The 18,952-nt window shown below is 47.0% G+C and overlaps 1 protein-coding gene across 17 annotated transcripts in view; it reads left to right on the forward strand.

Annotated features, from left to right (window-relative positions):
• The window catches only part of NCOR2 (nuclear receptor corepressor 2), a 641,335-nt gene that overhangs the window by 439,571 nt on the left and 182,812 nt on the right, over positions 1 to 18,952 (forward strand). For all 17 annotated transcript variants that reach the window (XM_068243885.1, XM_068243983.1, XM_068243973.1 and 14 more), the window contains one exon: positions 15,556 to 15,618. In XM_068243885.1, coding sequence (XP_068099986.1) covers positions 15,556 to 15,618 — 63 coding nt within the window. The remainder of the gene's footprint in view (positions 1 to 15,555; positions 15,619 to 18,952) is intronic.

Genomic DNA, 18,952 nt, shown 5'->3' on the forward strand with positions numbered 1-18,952 from the left:
TTGTATCCGTGTGACCTCTGTTCCTGTGTGCTCCATGTGCGTGCAGCAGAAGTGGAGACATTCACATTGTGAACAGGCCGCTTCATTTTGACCAATGATCCCTATTTGTTACTTGTGGCTATCTTACCTTTAGACTCAAATCAGCATTTCTATAATACGAAGTGACGTTTATAGCACTCGTGCTTATAAAGCTAAAAGTTAAATGCCATTGTGTAATGCTTTTACCGATTCACATACTAGCAGCATTGTGACATTGGAAGGCGTTGTGTTCAGGTTCACATGCAAGCAGCACTGTGTCATTGGAAGGCATTGTGTTCAGGTTCACATACTAGCAGCACTGTGTCATTGGAAGGCATTGTGTTCAGGTTAACATACTAGCAACACTATGTCATTGGAAGGCATTGTGTTCAGGTTCACATACTAGCAGCACTGTGTCATTGGAAGGCATTGTGTTCAGGTTCACATATTAGCAGCACTGTGTCGTTGGAAGACCTTGTGTTCAGGTTCACATATTAGCAGCACTGTGTCGTTGGAAGGCATTGTGTTCAGGTTCACATGCTAGCAGCACTGTGTCATTGGAAGGCATCATGTTCAGGTTCACATGGTAGCAGCACTGTGTTGTTGGAAGGCATTGTGTTCAGGTTCACATGCTAGCAGCACTGTGTCATTGGAAGGCATTGTGGTCCGGTTCACATACTAGCAGTACTGTGTCGTTGGAAGGCATTGTATTCAGGTTCACATATTAGCAGCACTGTGTCATTGGAAGGCATCGTGTTCAGGTTCATATATTAGCAGCACTGTGTCATTGGAAGGCATTGTGTTCAGGTTCACATACTAGCAGCACTGTGTCATTGGAAGACATTGTGTTCAGGTTCACATACTAGCAGCACTGTGTCATTGGAAGGCATTGTGTTCCGGTTCACATATTAGCAGCACTGTGTCGTTGGAAGACATTGTGTTCAGGTTCACATATTAGCAGCACTGTGTCATTGGAAAGCATTGTTTTCAGGTTCACATATTAGCAGCACTGTGTCATTGGAAGGCATTGTGTTCAGGTTCACATACTAGCAGCACTGTGTCGTTGGAAGGCATTGTGTTCAGGTTCACATACTAGCAGCACTGTGTCATTGGAAGGCATTGTGTTCAGGTTCACATACTAGCAGCACAGTGTCATTGGAAGGCATTGTGTTCCGGTTCACATACTAGCAGCACTTTGTCGTTGAAAGGCATTGTGTTCAGGATCACATACTAGCCGCACTGTGTCAGGAATTGTGTTGAATTGAATACCATGTAGTCCTTCTTTTACAGTATACAAATATTTAAAATGACCATTTTTTGGTTGGTCTGATCCAGTGCTTTCTCATTGTTTAGATAGAGGCATATGTTGATCAGATGGGAAAGAGATAAAAAGCAAGAAATAAGTATCTAAGGGTGGATCACATGGCACCTGGTGGGACAGATGTAGGCTGCTGGCTTAGCAATGCTAAACACTTTTCTGGTAGCACGTAGAAAGGCATTCAGCATTGGTTCCCCTGTTCCATTGTCGTGTTTTGTGTTGTGTTATCTAATTGGCCCATACTCACGGGCTACAATTGTCGCCGCAACCACGTGGCGTGCGCGTGTTGCGGCGACAGGTCGCCCGTGAGTATGGCGCGCGCCCCCCGAACCGTCGCTCGTCGCTGCTGTCGCCAGGCGATTGGCGCAGTCAATTGCCTAGCCACAGTTGCCGCCGCAACTGTCGCTAGTCCGCAGGTGTATGCGGACTAGCGAAAGCAACCTGATAGCCAGAGAACTGAGTTTCCGGCTGGGGGGAGGAACGTCGGCGACAGCTTCCGTCGCACAGCTGATCCCTCTTCCACGTGTGTACGCGGAGGGACCTGGCGACGAGCTGTCGCCGGCCTGTCGCGCACACGCTCACGTGTGCTAGCGACAGGCCACGAATGTAGCCCGTGAGTATGGGCCATAAGGATATTAGATTTAACAACCCCGGCAACAGGCCCAGCTCCTATCCCCAGGCTGCCATTTATGATACCTTCACCTCACCATTCTCATTCCCCAACATATGGTATAGAATGGAGACAACTCCCTTTCCCTAGTCAGTCAGACCACATGCCGGGGGAAGGCGAATTGAGAGACAAAGAAATGTCAAATCTTTTGGTTAAACCCAAACTGGGGAGAGGAGATGATACATTTACCCCCTTACCAAAATTTAGCAGCAGTGAAGAGGTTCTGATTTTTCCACCAAGAGTAATCTGATGGTTCACATTGGCAGTGATGGTATGCACTGTAAGTTGAGAGCATGCAGTCGGTATAGGAAATATATACAGTAATTAACACCTTCATCCTTTAGCTCCTATTTGTATATACTGTATTCAGTAATAGCATGCTAAATCCACAGTTCTAGTTAGATCAGTTTTTATTTCGTACATATAAATAAATGTAACAGGTAATTATTAGTGTTTGGGGCAGAAGCTTCTGTTTATGAAAGAATTCCTCATATTAACAATTACCACACTGCTGTTATAGTTTTATTTCACAGAAGAGGTACGGGGCACTATTCTTGTAGTCATTTTTAAAAACCCTAACAAAGTCCAGATGTATGTCTTTTGTGGGCCTCTTCACAGCTATAATATTTCATTCCTCTCAGTTCTGTATCATTGCTGCAAGGATTATCTGGAGTCTCTTAAAGGAGTTATCAGGCAAAAAAAAAAAAAAAAGAGTTTCATTTACCTGGGGCTTCTACCAGCCCCATGCAGCCATCCTGTGCCCTCGTAGTCACTCACTGCTGCTCCAGTCCCCTGCTGCGTATGCATTGAACCACTAACACGTAAAAATGTTTGTGTTAGTGTTCCGGCATCAGCGGGAGTGCGTAAAAATGTACGCAATACGGTCCGCCGACCCCGAGGTCGCCAAAAAACAAAACTAGCTGACGGAGGGGGACCAGAGCAGCAGTGAGTGACTAAGAGGGCACAGGATGGCTGCATGGGGCTGGTAGAAGCCCCAGGTAAGTGAAACTCGTTTTTTTTTAAATTGCCTGATAATTCCTTTAAAGGATTTCATATTTACATTTTAATGTTTTGGGGTTTTTTTGCTTGTGTGTAGCAGCACATTGTGACCGGGTTGAAAGAGGACTCCCCCAATGAACTGCTAAGGACTGGGACCCACTAGGAATCACAGCCATTTTTGTAGCACTTAATGGAATGTGATTTTACTCTGCATTACTTCAAATGAAATTGCTCCAAAAATGCAGGAGGATTGCTAATCACAAGGTGCTGGCAAGTAGTGAGCAAGGTGCTGGCGAGGGTAATTCCATTACACTACTAGGTGTAAGTAGTGTAATGGAATCACCCTCATAGGGTTCTACTGTTGTAGCACTTGATAATGGATAAGCGCTTCTAGTGGGTCCCAGGCCTAAATGCACAGGTGAAGTCAGGGGCGGACTGACAACTCATGGGGCCCCCGGGCAATAGGAGATTATGGGGCCCCGTACCAGTGTTGGCCCACATTCCACGTTCTTTTTTAACAGACTAAGATATAATAATTTACTGACAACAGATATTTTACACTGATAAACAATAGAGTTGGGCCGAACGGTTCGCCTGCGAACGGTTCCATGCGAACTTCCGTGGTTCGCGTTCGCGTCCCGCAGGCGAACGTTTGCGGAAGTTCGATTCGCCCCATAATGCACCATGGAGGGTCAACTTTGACCCTCTACATCACAGTCAGCAGGCCCAGTGTAGCCAATTAGGCTACACTAGCCCCTGGAGCCCCACCCCCCTTATATAAGGCAGGCAGCGGCGGCCATTACGGTCACTCGTGTGCCTGCATTAGTGAGAGTAGGGCGAGCTGCTGCAGACTGTCTCTCATAGGGAAAGATTAGTTAGGCTTAGCTTGTTCCTAGCTGCATACCTGTTCTGTGAACCCACCGCTGCATACCTGTTCATTGAACCCACCACTGCATACCTGTTCATTGAACCCGCCACTGCATACCTGTTCTGTGAACCCACCACTGCATACCTGTTCAGTGAACCTGCCAGGCTGCCACTGCATACCTGTTCTGTGAACCCACCACTGCATACCTGTTCAGTGAACCTGCCAGGCTGCCACTGCATACCTGTTCTGTGAACCCACCACTGCATACCTGTTCTGTGAACCCACCACTGCATACCTGTTTAGTGAACCCACCACTGCATACCTGTTGTGTTCAGTGAACCCGCCACTGCATACCTGTTCTGTTCAGTGGGCCCGCCACTGTATACCTGTTCAGTGAACCCGCCACTGCATACCTGTTGTGTTCAGTGAACCTGCCACTGCATACCTGTTCTGTGAACCCGCCACTGCATACCTGTTCTGTGAACCCACCACTGCATACCTGTTCAGTGAACCCACCACTGCATACCTGTTGTGTTCAGTGAACCCGCCACTGCATACCTGTTCTGTTCAGTGGACCCGCCACTGTATACCTGTTCAGTGAACCCGCCACTGCATACCTGTTGTGTTCAGTGAACCTGCCACTGCATACCTGTTCTGTGAACCCGCCACTGCATACCTGTTCTGTGAACCCACCACTGCATACCTGTACTGTGAACCCACCACTGCATACCTGTTGTGTTCAGTGAACCCGCCACTGCATACCTGTTCTGTTCAGTGAACCCACCACTGCATACCTGTTCAGTGAACCCACCACTGCATACCTGTTCAGTAAACCTGCCACTGCATACCTGTTCTGTGAACCCACCACTGCATACCTGTTCTGTGAACCCACCACTGCATACCTGTTCAGTGAACCCACCACTGCATACCTGTTGTGTTCAGTGAACCCGCCACTGCATACCTGTTCTGTTCAGTGGACCCGCCACTGTATACCTGTTCAGTGAACCCGCCACTGCATACCTGTTGTGTTCAGTGAACCTGCCACTGCATACCTGTTCTGTTCAGTAGACCCGCCACTGTATACCTGTTTAGTGAACCCGCCACTGCATACCTGCTGTGTTCAGTGAACCTGCCACTGCATACCTGTTCTGTGAACCCGCCACTGCATGCCTGTTGTGTTCAGTGAACCCGCCACTGTATACCTGTTCTGTTCAGTGAACCCGCCACTGTATACCTGTTCAGTGAACCCGCCACTGCATACCTGTTGTGTTCAGTGAACCCGCCACTGTATACCTGTTCTGTTCAGTGAACCCGCCACTGCATACCTGTTGTGTTCAGTGAACCCGCCACTGTATACCTGTACTGTTCAGTGAACCCGCCACTGTATACCTGTTCTGTTCAGTGAACCCGCCACTGCATACCTGTTGTGTTCAGTGAACCTGCCACTGCATACCTGTTCTGTTCAGTGGACCCGCCACTGCATACCTGTTGTGTTCAGTGAACCTGCCACTGCATACCTGTTCTGTGAACCCGCCACTGCATACCTGTTGTGTTCAGTGAACCCGCCACTGTATACCTGTTCTGTTCAGTGAACCCGCCACTGCATACCTGTTGTGTTCAGTGAACCTGCCACTGCATACCTGTTCTGTGAACCCGCCACTGCATACCTGTTCTGTTCAGTGAACCCGCCACTGTATACCTGTTCTGTTCAGTGAACCCGCCACTGCATACCTGTTGTGTTCAGTGAACCCGCCACTGTATACCTGTACTGTTCAGTGAACACGCCACTGTATACCTGTTCTGTTCAGTGAACCCACCGCATCAGTGTGCATACCTGTGCAGTTAAGTGAACCCACCTACCTACGTGAGTGCACGCAGTGTGAAATACCACTCCGTGCATACCCGATATGGACAAAACAGGTAGAGGAAGAGGTAGTGCCAGAGCCAGAGGAAGGCCACCCGGCAGGTCTGCGCGAGGTCGTGTAAATGTAATTTCTTATGGACCTGGCCCACAGTACAGTGCTCGGAAGAAGGCACGTCCCATCACCTCCCAAGATTGTCAGGACGTGGTTGAGTATTTAGCGACACAGAACACCTCATCTTGCTCAGCCACCAGCGCTACTACTAGCACCACTTCCGCTGCATTTGACACTTCGCAAGAATTATTTAGTGTTGAAATCACTGATGCACAGCCATTGTTACAGCCAGATGAATTTTCACCAGCTCATATGTCTGAGTTACGCGGCAACACTATGGATGTAACGTGTAAGGAGGATGAAGGACCTACTGATGGTGCATGTTTGGATTTTTCTGAGGCAAGGGAAGCTGGGCAGGATGATTACGATGATGACGATGATAGGGATCCTCTGTATGTTCCCAATAGAGGAGATGAAGAGGGGGACAGTTCAGAGGGGGAGTCAGAGAGTAGTAGGAGGAGAGAAGTTGCTGAAAGAAGCTGGGGCAGCTCTTCGTCAGAAACAGCTGGTGGCAGTGTCCGGCACCATGTATCGCCACCTATGTACAGCCAGCCAACTTGCCCTTCAGCATCAGCTGCTGAGGTCCCCATAGTGCCCACATCCCAGGGTGGCTTAGCGGTGTGGAAATTTTTTAATGTGTGTGCCTCAGATCGGACCAAAGCCATCTGTTCGCTCTGCCAACAAAAATTGAGCCGTGGAAAGGCCAACACTCATGTAGGGACAAGTGCCTTACGAAGGCACCTGGAGAAAAGGCACAAACAGCAATGGGATGGCCACCTGAGCAAAAGCAGCAGCAGCACACAAAAGAAAAGTCACCCTCCTTCTCCTCTTCCTCCTTCAGGTGCATCATCTGCTTCTGCCGCTTTCTCCCTTCCACCTTCACAGGCACCCTCCTCCACTCCGCCTCTGCCCTTGAGCGCTTCCTGCTCCTCTGCCCACAGCAGCAGTCAGGTGTCCGTGAAGGAAATGTTTGAGCGGAAGAAGCCAATTTCGGCCAGTCACCCCCTTGCCCGGCGTCTAACAGCTGGCGTGGCGGAACTGTTAGCTCGCCAGCTGTTACCATACCAGCTGGTGGACTCTGAGGCCTTCCGTAAATTTGTGGCCATCGGAACACCGCAGTGGAAGATGCCAGGCCGCACTTATTTTTCGAGAAAGGCCATACCCCAACTGCACCGTGAAGTTGAGAGGCAAGTGGTGTCATCTCTTGCGAAGAGCGTTGGGTCAAGGGTCCACCTGACCACGGATGCCTGGTCTGCCAAGCACGGGCAGGGCCGCTACATTACGTACACAGCCCATTGGGTCAACCTGGTGGTGAACGATGGCAAGCAGGGCGCAGCGGACCAAATTGTGACACCTCCACGGCTTGCAGGCAGGCCTCCTGCCACCTCCTCTCCTCCTGCTACATGCTCTTTGCTGTCCTCCTCCTCCTTGGCTGAGTGGCAGTTCTCCTCTCCAGCTACACAGCCCCAGCTCCGCAGGGCCTATGCTACATGCCAGGTACGACGGTGTCACGCCATCTTAGACATGTCTTGTCTCAAAGCGGAGAGTCACACTGGAGCAGCTCTCCTGGCTGCTCTTAAGAAACAGGTGGATGAGTGGCTGACCCCGCACCCCCTGGAGATAGGCAACGTGGTGTGCGACAACGGCAGCAATCTGCTTGCAGCTTTGCATATGGGGAAGCTGACACACATACCCTGCATGGCACATGTCATGAATCTAGTTGTTCAAAGATTTGTGGCAAAGTACCCTGGCTTAGCGGATTTCCTGAAGCAGGCCAGGAAGTTCTGTGGGCATTTGAGGCGGTCTTACACAGCCATGGCACGCTTTGCGGAAATTCAGCGGAAAAACAACATGCCGGTGAGACGCCTGATTTGCGATAGCCCGACTCGCTGGAATTCGACCCTGCTCATGTTCTCCCGCCTGCTAGAACAGAAGAAAGCCGTCACCCAGTACCTCTACAACTACAGTAGAATGAAACAGTCTGGGAAGATGGGGATGTTCTGGCCCGACAACTGGACACTGATGAAAAATGCATGCAGGCTCATGCGGCCGTTTGAGGAGGTGACCAACCTGGTGAGCCGCAGTGAGGGCACCATCAGCGACTTAATTCCCTACGCTTACTTCTTGAAGCATGCTGTGCGTAGAGTGGCGGATAAAGCTGCGAATGAGCGTGACCAGGAACCGTTACGGCAGGAACAGGCATGGGACCAATTTTCATCAGACCCAGCTGTTTCCTCAACACCTGCGGCAGCACAGAGGGGGGAGGAGGAGGAAGAAGAGAAGTCGTGTGCAGAAGACGAGTCAGACTCAGAGGATGATGAGCAAGGTGTTTCTTTGGGGGAGGAGGAGGAGGAGGGGACAGCGGCAGGAGAACAACCGCAGCAGTCGTCGCAGGGGGCTTGTGCTGCTCAACCTTCCCGTGGTATTGTTCGCGGCTGGGGGGAGGAGGTTGACTTACGTGACGTCACTGAGGATGAGCAAGAGGAGATGGAGGGTACTGGATCCGACTTTGTGCAGATGTCGTCTTTTATGCTGTCCTGCCTGTTGAGGGACCCCCGTATAAAAAACCTCAAGGGGAATGAGCTGTACTGGGTGGCCACACTACTAGACCCTCGGTACAGGCACAAAGTGGCGGACCTGTTACCAACTCACCTGAAGGTGGAAAGGATGCAGCACATGCAGAACAAGCTGTCAACTATGCTTTACAATGCCTTTAAGGGTGATGTGACAGCACAACGCCAGCAAGGTACCACTGCCACTAATCCTCCTCCCGTGTCCACGCAGTCAAAGACAGGACGCTCCAGCGATCTCATGGTGATGTCGGACATGCGGACGTTCTTTAGTCCAACGCCTCGCCGTAGCCCTTCCGGATCCACCCTCCACCAACGCCTGGAACGGCAGGTAGCCGACTACCTGGCCTTAAGTGTGGATGTAGACACTGCTGTAACAGCGATGAGGAACCCTTGAACTACTGGGTGCGCAGGCTTGACCTGTGGCCAGAGCTGTCCCAATTTGCCATCCAACTTCTCTCCTGCCCTGCCGCAAGCGTCCTGTCAGAAAGGACCTTCAGCGCAGCTGGAGGCATTGTCACTGAGAAGAGAAGTCGCCTAAGTCACAAAAGTTTTAAGTACCTCGCCTTTATCAAAATGAATGAGGCATGGATCCCGGAGGGCTGCTGCCCGCCCCAAGACTAAGTCAGTCCCCGCACACACAGCATCTCTGCCTGCACGTCGTGTGACTGGCTGCCTGGCCTGCCCCAAGAAGACTAAGTCACTCCCAGTCCCTCTACACAGCATGTCTGCCTGCAGGCCGCTTGACTACCTTCTCCGCCACCACCAACAGGGTCCGGGACTCCAGGCGGATTGCTGAATTTTTTAGGCCGCTGCTACCAGCGGCCGCTGTAATAATTTTTCTGGTGCGTGTACATGACTGCCTAATTTTTCTGGCTGCACTGCGGGCAGCTGCAACAACAAAAGAAAAGGCATGTACATGCGCCCATTCCCCTTCGTGATCATTACCTTGCCGTGGTGAAGGGGCTTGCGTATCACAATGAAGCAATGACCGGCGCCTAGATGAGTGTCTCGGGGGGCACACAAAAGATAATAAGGTCGTTGCTTCATTGTGGTCAGACCAAATTTGATCAGCTGGACAGTCACTGTTCTCTCATTCAGCTACATCAGCCAGGCGACCATATGGGCTGTAAAGCCACCAAAACCTGCACTCTCGCCATGGTGCGCACCAGTCCAGCACGGCCGTCACTACACAAACAGCTGTTTGCGGTGCGTTACACGGTGAGTTTGGTGTGTCAGTGTGAAGCAGTACCTTAATTACACTACCTGATTGATGTATACACATGCAAGATGTTTTAAAGCACTTTAGGCCTGTCATTTAGCATTCAATGTGATTTCTGCCCTTAAAACGCTGCTTTGCGTCAAATCCAGATTTTTCCCGGGGACTTTTGGCGTGTATCCCACTCCGCTATGCCCCCCTCCAGGTGTTTGACCCCTTGAAACATCTTTTCCATCACTTTTGTGGCCAGCATAAATTTATTTTTTTCAAAGTCCGCATCCCCATTGAAGTCTATTGCGGTTCGCGAACTTTAACGCGAACCGAACCTTCCGCGGAAGTTCGCAAACCCGGTTCGCGAACCTAAAATCGGAGGTTCGGCCCAACTCTAATAAACAACCCTGCTACGCGCGGCGCACCGAAAAATGGGTGTGGGCACGCCACAGAATGTGGGCATGGTCATGGGTGGGGCAAAATATGCATGACCTTAGCAGTAGTGTAAAAGGTCTGCCGGGGATGTTTGAACTCTGCCATAGTGTTTCATAACAACATTTCACCAAAAATCCATGCAATATGGCAGAGGTTCCTCCAAAATACAGATAATATGGAAGTCGTTACCCCAAAATAGACGTAATCTGGCAGCAGCGGTTCCCCCAAATACACATCATTTGGCAGCGGTTCCCTCAAAATATGCGTAATCTGGCAGTGATTCCCCCAAAATACACATAATCTTGAAGCAACGGTTTCCCCAACATACACAATCTGGCAGCGGTTCCCCAAAAATACATTTAATCTGGCAGCTGTTTCCCAAAATACACTTAATCTGGCAGCAGCGGTTCCCCAAAAATAGTTAATCTGGCAGCAGTTCGCCCAAAATAGGTGCCCCCAGTATAGGTAACCAGGTCAAAAGGTATCCCCAGTGGAAGTAACCAGGTCTATAGGTGTTGCCTGTGCAGGTATCCAGGTCTATAGGTGTCCCCAGTATAAATAGCCAGGTCTATAGGTGTCTCCAGAATAGATAACCAGGTCTCTAGGTGTCCCCAGTTTAGATAGCCAGGTCTATAGGTGTCCCCGTAATAGGTAGCCAGGTCTATTGGTGTCCCCAGTATTGATAGCCAGGTCTACAGGTGTCTCCAGAGTAGGTATCCAGATCCATAGGTGTCCACAGTACAGATAGCCAAGTCTATAGGTGTCTCCAGTATAGATAGCCAAGTCTATTGGTGTCCCCAGTATATGTAGCCAGATGTATAGGTGTTTCCAGTATAACCAGGTCTATAGGTGTCCCCAGTATATGCAGCCAGGTCTATAGGTGTCCCCAGTACATGTAGCCAGGTCTATAGGTGTCCCCAGTATATGCAGCCAGGTGTATAGGTGTCCCCAGTATAGCCAGGTCTATAGGTGTCCCCAGTATATGCAGCCAGGCGTATAGGTGTCCCCAGTATATGTAGCCAGGTGTATAGGTGTCCCCAGTGTATGTAGCCAGGTCTATAGGTGTCCCCAGTATATGCAGCCAGGTGTATAGGTGTCCCCAGTATAACCAGGTCTATAGGTGTCCCCAGGAAGGGAGGCAGCTAGTGAAAGGGAGCGATGGGCACAGCGGCGGAGAAGGGGGGACGTCTCCCCCCCCCCTTCCCTCACCTTGGGGCCCCCCTTCCTGGCTCTCTCCTCCGGATAATGTTTAAGTCTCGGCGCAGCGGCTGACAGCGGGCGGGGACTTACCACTGTTCTTCCAGCCAGCGGAGGGAGCTCTGCTCTGTGCGCCGCTAGTCTGGTCTTGAGTAGACCAGACTAGAGGCACACAGATCACAGCTCCCTCCAGCGTCTGTGTAACAGCAGTAAGTAATCTGGAGCGGAGAGCCAGGAAGGGGGGCCCCAAGTGAGGGAAGGAGGTGATACGTCCCCCTTCTCCGCCGCTGTGCCCATTGCTCCCTTTCACTGGCTGCCTCCCCTCCTGCTCAGGGTGCTCTGGGCTGTGGAGGCTGCTATGTTTATTTCCTGTTATTTATTTTCTTTTAAGCCAATTTCCAGTGACTCACAGCAAATTCGCTGGCAAATTGCGGCAAACCGCTTGTCATTTTCAGTGTTAATTGGGCCTAATTGTGCAGTAACAAAGAAAAGGTGACAAAGAAAACTTCAGGGCTATAAAAAGAAATGGGGATTTCACCTACATGGTTATAAAGTGGGGCACATAAATGGCTACACCGCTAAATCCTCTTCTGATTTGATGGTCACATGTATGATATGACTCACACTGTAGAATTAAAATAGAGAGAAAGCATGACATCAGGTTGGTCAAAAGTCTAAACCTGGCCACATACTCTACAATTTAGTGTTCGATCGTAATATAAAAGTTCAGCTGGACAAAAGTGTGAACTTTTATGTTGGCACTGTATTTGGCCTGAAGAAATGCCTTGTAAGGGTTTTTCGCCTTCCTCTGGATCAACAGGGATATGTGAGGGAGCAGGCTGGTGTTGTACTTTGTTCTCTGGTTGAACTCGATGGACGTACGTCTTTTTTCAACCCGAATAACTCTGTAACTATGACCCACAAAATTCGTAGCTAGTGCACAATAAAGTTCATTGTTATGTGAAGTTGTTATTATTGAGGTAAGCCACCTCTCCTTTTTCTTCATTTTAGTTGTTTTTAACTTAATTTTATATATCCTTGGGCGCTTCCTACCCCCATTCGTACTACCCACCCTCCTCTTGGGGATGGTCATTTTCGGTCTTAGGTGGCGTTTCCACACCTAGTACCAGTTGATCTCCATAGAGAACGACTACGTCCAGAACGTTCTGGACACCCGAGTGGAGTTGGATTTGAGCATCTCCCCCTGCTGCAGGTCGTTGGTTACCCCTCCTGCAACCTACTTATGCGAGTATCAGTTTTTTTTCCTATGTGGTGTGGTGGTAGACAGGCACGGTTTCCTCTGACACCTAATGGTCGTCAAGCAGACAAAATGCTGTTCAGCTTGTTTGTATCCTACTGGAAATTGAGACAATTACAAACCGCTTATATTGAGACATCCAAACGTCTGCCTTTTAAAACTTTGGACACATTTTTATTGATCTGATTTTTTTTGTTTGTTTATTCTCTATAAGTAACATGTAGCATCTAGTTTATTCCAGTTCTTTCATAATCATGACAACAAGCTTGTAGCTTGCTTAGGTACTGGAGCATAGCAGTAGTGCATGACCATCTATTTTTATAAGTAGGCCGAGGACACTAGTGTCATGGGCTGTGGCATAACTAGAAGTTACTCTCAACAGCTCTGCAAACAGATGTAGATTTATAGGTACACAATATGCCTAAGGAATATAATTAAGAGCCAGTTTTGGACTTGCATGATGTCCGCTTTATGTAATTGGCCTTGACAAAGCATGACTGAGTATGCCACTGTGGCAGGTGCACCCTAAACCAAAGGTAGAGTGAAAGTCCCATACTCCCTGCCTCTTTGAGAAGTGAAAACAATAATGTTTGTCAATTCCGTTTTTTGTGAGCATAAATGGGCAATCACAATTGTAGGCTACTTTCAAAACATTGTGTGAATGCTGTTAAACATTATCTATGCTTTGTTGTTTCATGTGATTTTGTATTCCTCCAGGTACATTAGGGACATTAGTAGTAGTAGTAGGAAGTTGATAGTGAGCTTGTCTGAGGGACAGTTAGTTAATTGAATGTATACTCCATAAAAGTGTTGTGGATGATGTGGAAGATACCAGCGCTGGCATTTACGCAGGCGCAGTGGCCATCGACTGGCTGAGTTGCGGGAAACAAAAGTGGGTCACTGCAGGGGATCAGATGATTGGTTTGTCCCGACGCGGGCACAGGACAGCTGCACGGGGCAGGTAGAAGCCCCAGGTAAGTTAAACTCACTTTTTTTTAAATTACTCTAGGCTTCCTTTAAAGTATTCGGTGGAAATACGTATGGCCCAACGTTACATTACACTTCTGCCTGTGGGCCAATGAGTCCATCTTTCAGTAAGGTTAAGGTTTCCATTATAGGGGGAAGGAAGGGTGTGTGGGGGCAGAGAAATGTAAAGCATGAAGAATTCAAACAATGCAAACAGGTGTGTCACAGTGGCTCTTGTACTCCAAGCTACAATACCAAGGCATCCAGCATAAAGCTTATCTGGTAGAAGTGACATGGAGAACCCTAGAAAGAGTAACACCTATGGCAAGCCGAAGTTATTCTGGCAGGAGGTCCATAGGTCCCATGTATTATGGAAGTTAGGAAGTGTATCTGATCTTAGCGAGAATATGTTCACTAAGCATGACCTTTTCAAGGTAGCAAAAACTGCATCTGCAGAGAGAAGTTGAGATTTCCAATTTTTCGCAAGATGCTACTTAGCAATGGCAGCTATATCTTGTATAAAACAATGCTTAGGGTAGTGAGCTCCTGGAGGCTTATGTCCCAACAACATAATGTATGGATTTAAAGGTGAGATTAAACCTGTATTACAACACAACTGGATCCAAATGGTCAACCAGATATTCTGAGCCATCGGACAATACCACCAAATGTGCCATATATCGCCCAGAGCATCACACCAGCGATGGCAACAATCAGATACCACAGGTTGCATTACATGCAGTCTCGCAGGGCTGTAATAGCTGCTATGCAGAAGCTTGATATGGGTACTCTTTATTTAATCTGTGAGATGCTGAGCCAGACATTAGTATTGCTACAGCAAAAAATAGCTATGGAGCTGTGAAATACCCTAAGAGTGTTTGTGATTCTGTGATAAATAAGCATACATTTCTATGAGTCGAGTGCTGTACTTTCTTTGCGCATATCAGCTTACTGTTTTGGGTTCAAGCACTGGCTGAGACCTAATTACTGAGAACATACTTATTATTGAAATCCACTCCTTGTCTGCAGCATCCCGCCATTTATCATGGATGATTGGCTGCGAGAGCTTGCTTTCTCGGTTTCTTGGATAAATAATACATGGTTTGTCCTAAGAGTTTGGGAAGAGAAATGTAGGAGGGCAGACCCTGTATGTACATACGTGTTGGTTTCCCAATAACCTGAAAATTAAATTGTGCCAAGCTGACAAAATGTTATTGCACTGACGCCGCTAAAAGAGATTTACTTGCCCTTAGTATCGAGCACTAATCATTTGCTGCATTTTTTAATGGAAACTTAAGTTCCTTACTAATTAATGAATACATAAGAATGCCATCTGTTGCAGAGACTTTACTACCTTTGCTTCAGTGTTGTTCGACGTAGTGTGGGTGTTTCACTTCTCCTCTAGCACAGAATACGCCAGACAAAAGCTGCTGGTGTGCTATCCCTTACCATCTTGTGGCTGTGGGGAGTCTCATGAAAGTAAATTACTTGTGATGTGCCCAAGAGAGGTGCCAACTGAAATCTGATGCAGTGAACTGGAAAGGATGTTCCTTCGTGTTCCCCAAAGGGCCTGGCTAATAGTTGTCAGGGGTTTGGAGCAGCAGACTCTCTGCATGAAGAGCTCTGCTATTTTTAATTGTCTCTGCAACTTTCCCCCCTTCTTGTCCTGTGTTTGTCCTTTATGTGAACTGTTCATGTTTTATCGTGGTCCAATCAGTGCAGTACTCTTAAGTGCCCGCAGCCCATTGCTCTCTCTTTCATGGGCCATTAGAAGAGGAATGGTAGTGAATGTTTTCAGCCTGAGAAAATGAATTTGTACAATGTACACTGGCAAGAGCATCTCTCACTTGAAGCCCCCATATCTCATTGTGTTGTTAGCACTTGACCTGGAACTGCGGCCCTCTGCTCTACACTGAGTCATGCTACTGCTCAATCACAAATGTCTAGAAAAGTAAATGCCTACCACAGCTAACTCCAGTGTATTCCTGCCTGGCATTTGCATGGTAAGAGCTCTGTCAGCACATGTAACCTGTCTGTCTCTGTCTAATCAACTCGTTCTTTAATTTACAGCTGCAATGGAAATGAATGAAAGTTCACGCTGGACGGAAGAGGAAATGGAAACTGCCAAAAAAGGTGGGTGGAATTCTGGTTAATATGTACCTGCATCGCAGAGGTCAGCCTTCATCACCTGCTGCCTTTCTGCTGTGGGTAATGCTTATGTGTGGCATTGTCACTTCTGAATAGAGTGAATCAAAATAAGAAGGCCTCGTCCGCTGGTAACTGCACATTTAAAGATTGGTTTCAGTTTTGAGTAGTTGCACTTTAAATTCAAAATGCGCTGCCTGTGATTTGGATTGTTCCACGCGCCATTGTACACTGCTTTGGAGCAAATACAATGCAATATGCACACCCACTGCAGCACCCAAATACATTGTGTGTGTCTTTATACTGCGACTGTACTGTCTTTGTGCTCCAAATGCAGCACATTCTAAAATACGCTGCCACTGAAATACAGCTACAGTGATTTACATGAGTGATCTTTTAAATTGGCCAAATCAGTAATAGCACCTGTCTACTTATCACTTGCCACTGATTTCATGCGTACTTTCTGGTATAATTAATTAATAAAACTGTTTGGATTTTTTCAGATTAAATGTTTTAAAGGCACAATTGCCATGTTGCTTCCTTCCATATGGATATTCATTTAGATTGTTCTGTATATGTTCACTGTAAAGATGACTAACGCAGTAACATGCCACAGCACGAGTCTTGCATCTTTTTTTTTTTTTCTAATGTACTTGCATGAGGAATGACTGTTGCCAGCAACTATGTTGTTTTTCAAAAACGTTGGCAACCGTCAGCCTCTTTACAACTAGAGTAACAGCCTCCACCAGTGTTATACACATATGTTAACTAAATGTTCCTGCAACTACGTTAGACTCTAGAGAGATGTTGTAGCAGCTTAGGTATTCGTGTGACATGTAGAGATTGCCCGAACAGTTTCCAGCGAACAAGGGCTGTTTACGTTTAACGTAATTAAAAAAAAAATTGCGTACAATGTTTTACATTGACTTTAATGGCAAGTGAACAGCTGCCGACTTTAGCTGTTAATAGCAACACCCCCTTACAAAATTTTCAGGATCCTCCTGACCCCCATTGGTCTATTAACAGACCAATGGGGAGTATTGGAGCCAAAATTTAAAGATGCTTTAGTGCTCTAGCTATATTTAGCTATACTTTGATCTTCTGCTACAATAAAGCTTGCAAGATTAGAAGATTTTGGCGTGGGACATTTCCAAGAATATTGGTGTGGGAACAATTTCTTAAAGGTACAGGAAGTATTTATGGTTAAATAGGAAAATAAAGGACTTTTTTGTTGTTGTGTTTTTATTTCATTTAGCCCTTTGTGAAAATGGGTAAAGGGGTACTTTGTACCCCTATACTCATTTCTTCTGAGAAGGGGCAGGCATCTTGGGGTCCCCTTCTTAAAGGGGACTCTCAGATGCCACCATGCACCGGAGTTGGGGAAGAGCCACTTGTCCATGGATTGAACAAGGGCTCTGGGGTGGAGGCGCAGGGTTGGCCGCCCCTCTCCCCAGAGTCCCCCCATACCATAGTCCATGCGGGCTGGTATAGCTCAGGGTGCTACACATTCTGGCTATCCCAGCCTGCATGGGGATAAGGGATTAAAGAGGCTTGAAAGGGGGGACCCCTATGTCATTCCCCCACCCAGAACATAAACAAAATACATTTATATACATGTTAATACACTATGTAATTTTAGCGCAGTGACTTTGCTATAGGCTGCTATTTTGTCCCTCTAACTTTAAATTCGATGTTCTCAAAAACTATAAGGTCTTTTGGAAAAAAAAATATTTCCTCTTGCACCCACTATTATTATTATTATTATTATTTATTGTATTTATAAAGCGCCAACATATTACGCAGCGCTGACTACCCACTGTTCACCTGCCGTTGTAGGTGTATGGACCCTGCAGCCAGTTCGCAAACATTTGTAGTGTAATTTTATGTTCGGGCCATTTCTAGTGATATGGGCCTAATACATAGGTGCTGTACAAGCTTGTTCCGAGTGCAGCAAGTGTAGTAGCGTGGCCAGGCTGCCCTTATGTGGCCTTTAATGGTTTATTGAGCTCTGCTTAGCAGTCATCTGCATGATACACAGGCATTTGGCAGGCATTTGGCAGTTTTGTTGAGCGCAGTAGAAAGCTGCTGAACAGGACATGTTTTTGCTCCGTTATATTTCTCTGCTCTCAGAAAAAAAATAGTGTTCTGTATTTACAAAAGCTCTATCTGGCCAAATACCATTTTTTTTACCTATATGCAGCGCACCACAGGCAATGTGAACTACCCCATAGACTTACGTTGCTCTAGTGGTAGGCTGCTGTAAAATGCCGCAGCGCATCGCACCAGTGTGGAAGGGCCCTAAAGGTGGCCACTAATGATACAATTTGCTGAATGACCATTTACAAATGATTATTCGCATGAAGAATCTGAAATAATTGTTTGTCCAATGATGGACAAAAATCTCCGAACCAATCCGATTTGATTGATGTAATCTGAAAATCAGATCAATTTCATTAATTTGGTTGAATTGGTTGGAGATTTTCGTCCGTTAGTGGTCCCAAACAATCATTTCCGATCCTTTATTTGAATAATCGTTCGTAAACAATCGTTCGTTGAATTGTATCTTTTTCTTAACAATAAATCAAATTGTATCTTTAGTGGCCACCTTAATATTGGTTGTAGTTGCTGCAGGCAACTACAACTCATTTGCTTGAATTTTCTTAGCATCTCTCTTGATAAATCAGACCCATAAAAATCCTCATTGGCTGAAGTGTGTTTTTTGGGGGTGACAGGGGCTTGGTGGAATGTTTTACTTTTATTTTACAAAGCATTGTTTGTGGGTGTTTTAGTGTTTATTAGCATGAAGGATTGTGTGTCTGTTGGCTTTATGACCGCGTACTTCAGTTCAGGTGGTACGGTTAGAATTGAAGGTTTTTGCTAGATGGCAGATGCAAGGGCTTTTTCAGCTTAAGCCATTACAGGCCAAGGATACATTGTGTGTTTCTTTATGTACGATATAACTGAGAACAGAGATGTTTTGATTTGAAGTATTTATCCCTATTTCTTCTTCATGGTCAGTAGAATCATGCAAGGCTTTATGCTGTCCTGTTTTCTTTTTATATAGCCATATAACAAATGTTTAAAATTACAGCGGTTTCCTTGTACGTTACTATGCGGTACCATTTCTAATGTCTGCCAAGGGGGATGGGCCTAGTGATGTATAGAAACTAAAGAAAAAATATGCTGCCTGTGGACATCTGGCACTTCAGTGGCTTCCAGCCCTTCATATACAATTGTATTTATTTGTTACATTTGTCCTTTAAAACTGTTGATAGATCTACTGTTTTGCTACAATTTAAAGCAAGATGCCTTCCTATTTCTG

Source organism: Hyperolius riggenbachi, chromosome 1 (assembly GCF_040937935.1).
Source record: "Hyperolius riggenbachi isolate aHypRig1 chromosome 1, aHypRig1.pri, whole genome shotgun sequence".
NCBI classification, from domain to species: Eukaryota; Metazoa; Chordata; class Amphibia; order Anura; family Hyperoliidae; genus Hyperolius; species Hyperolius riggenbachi.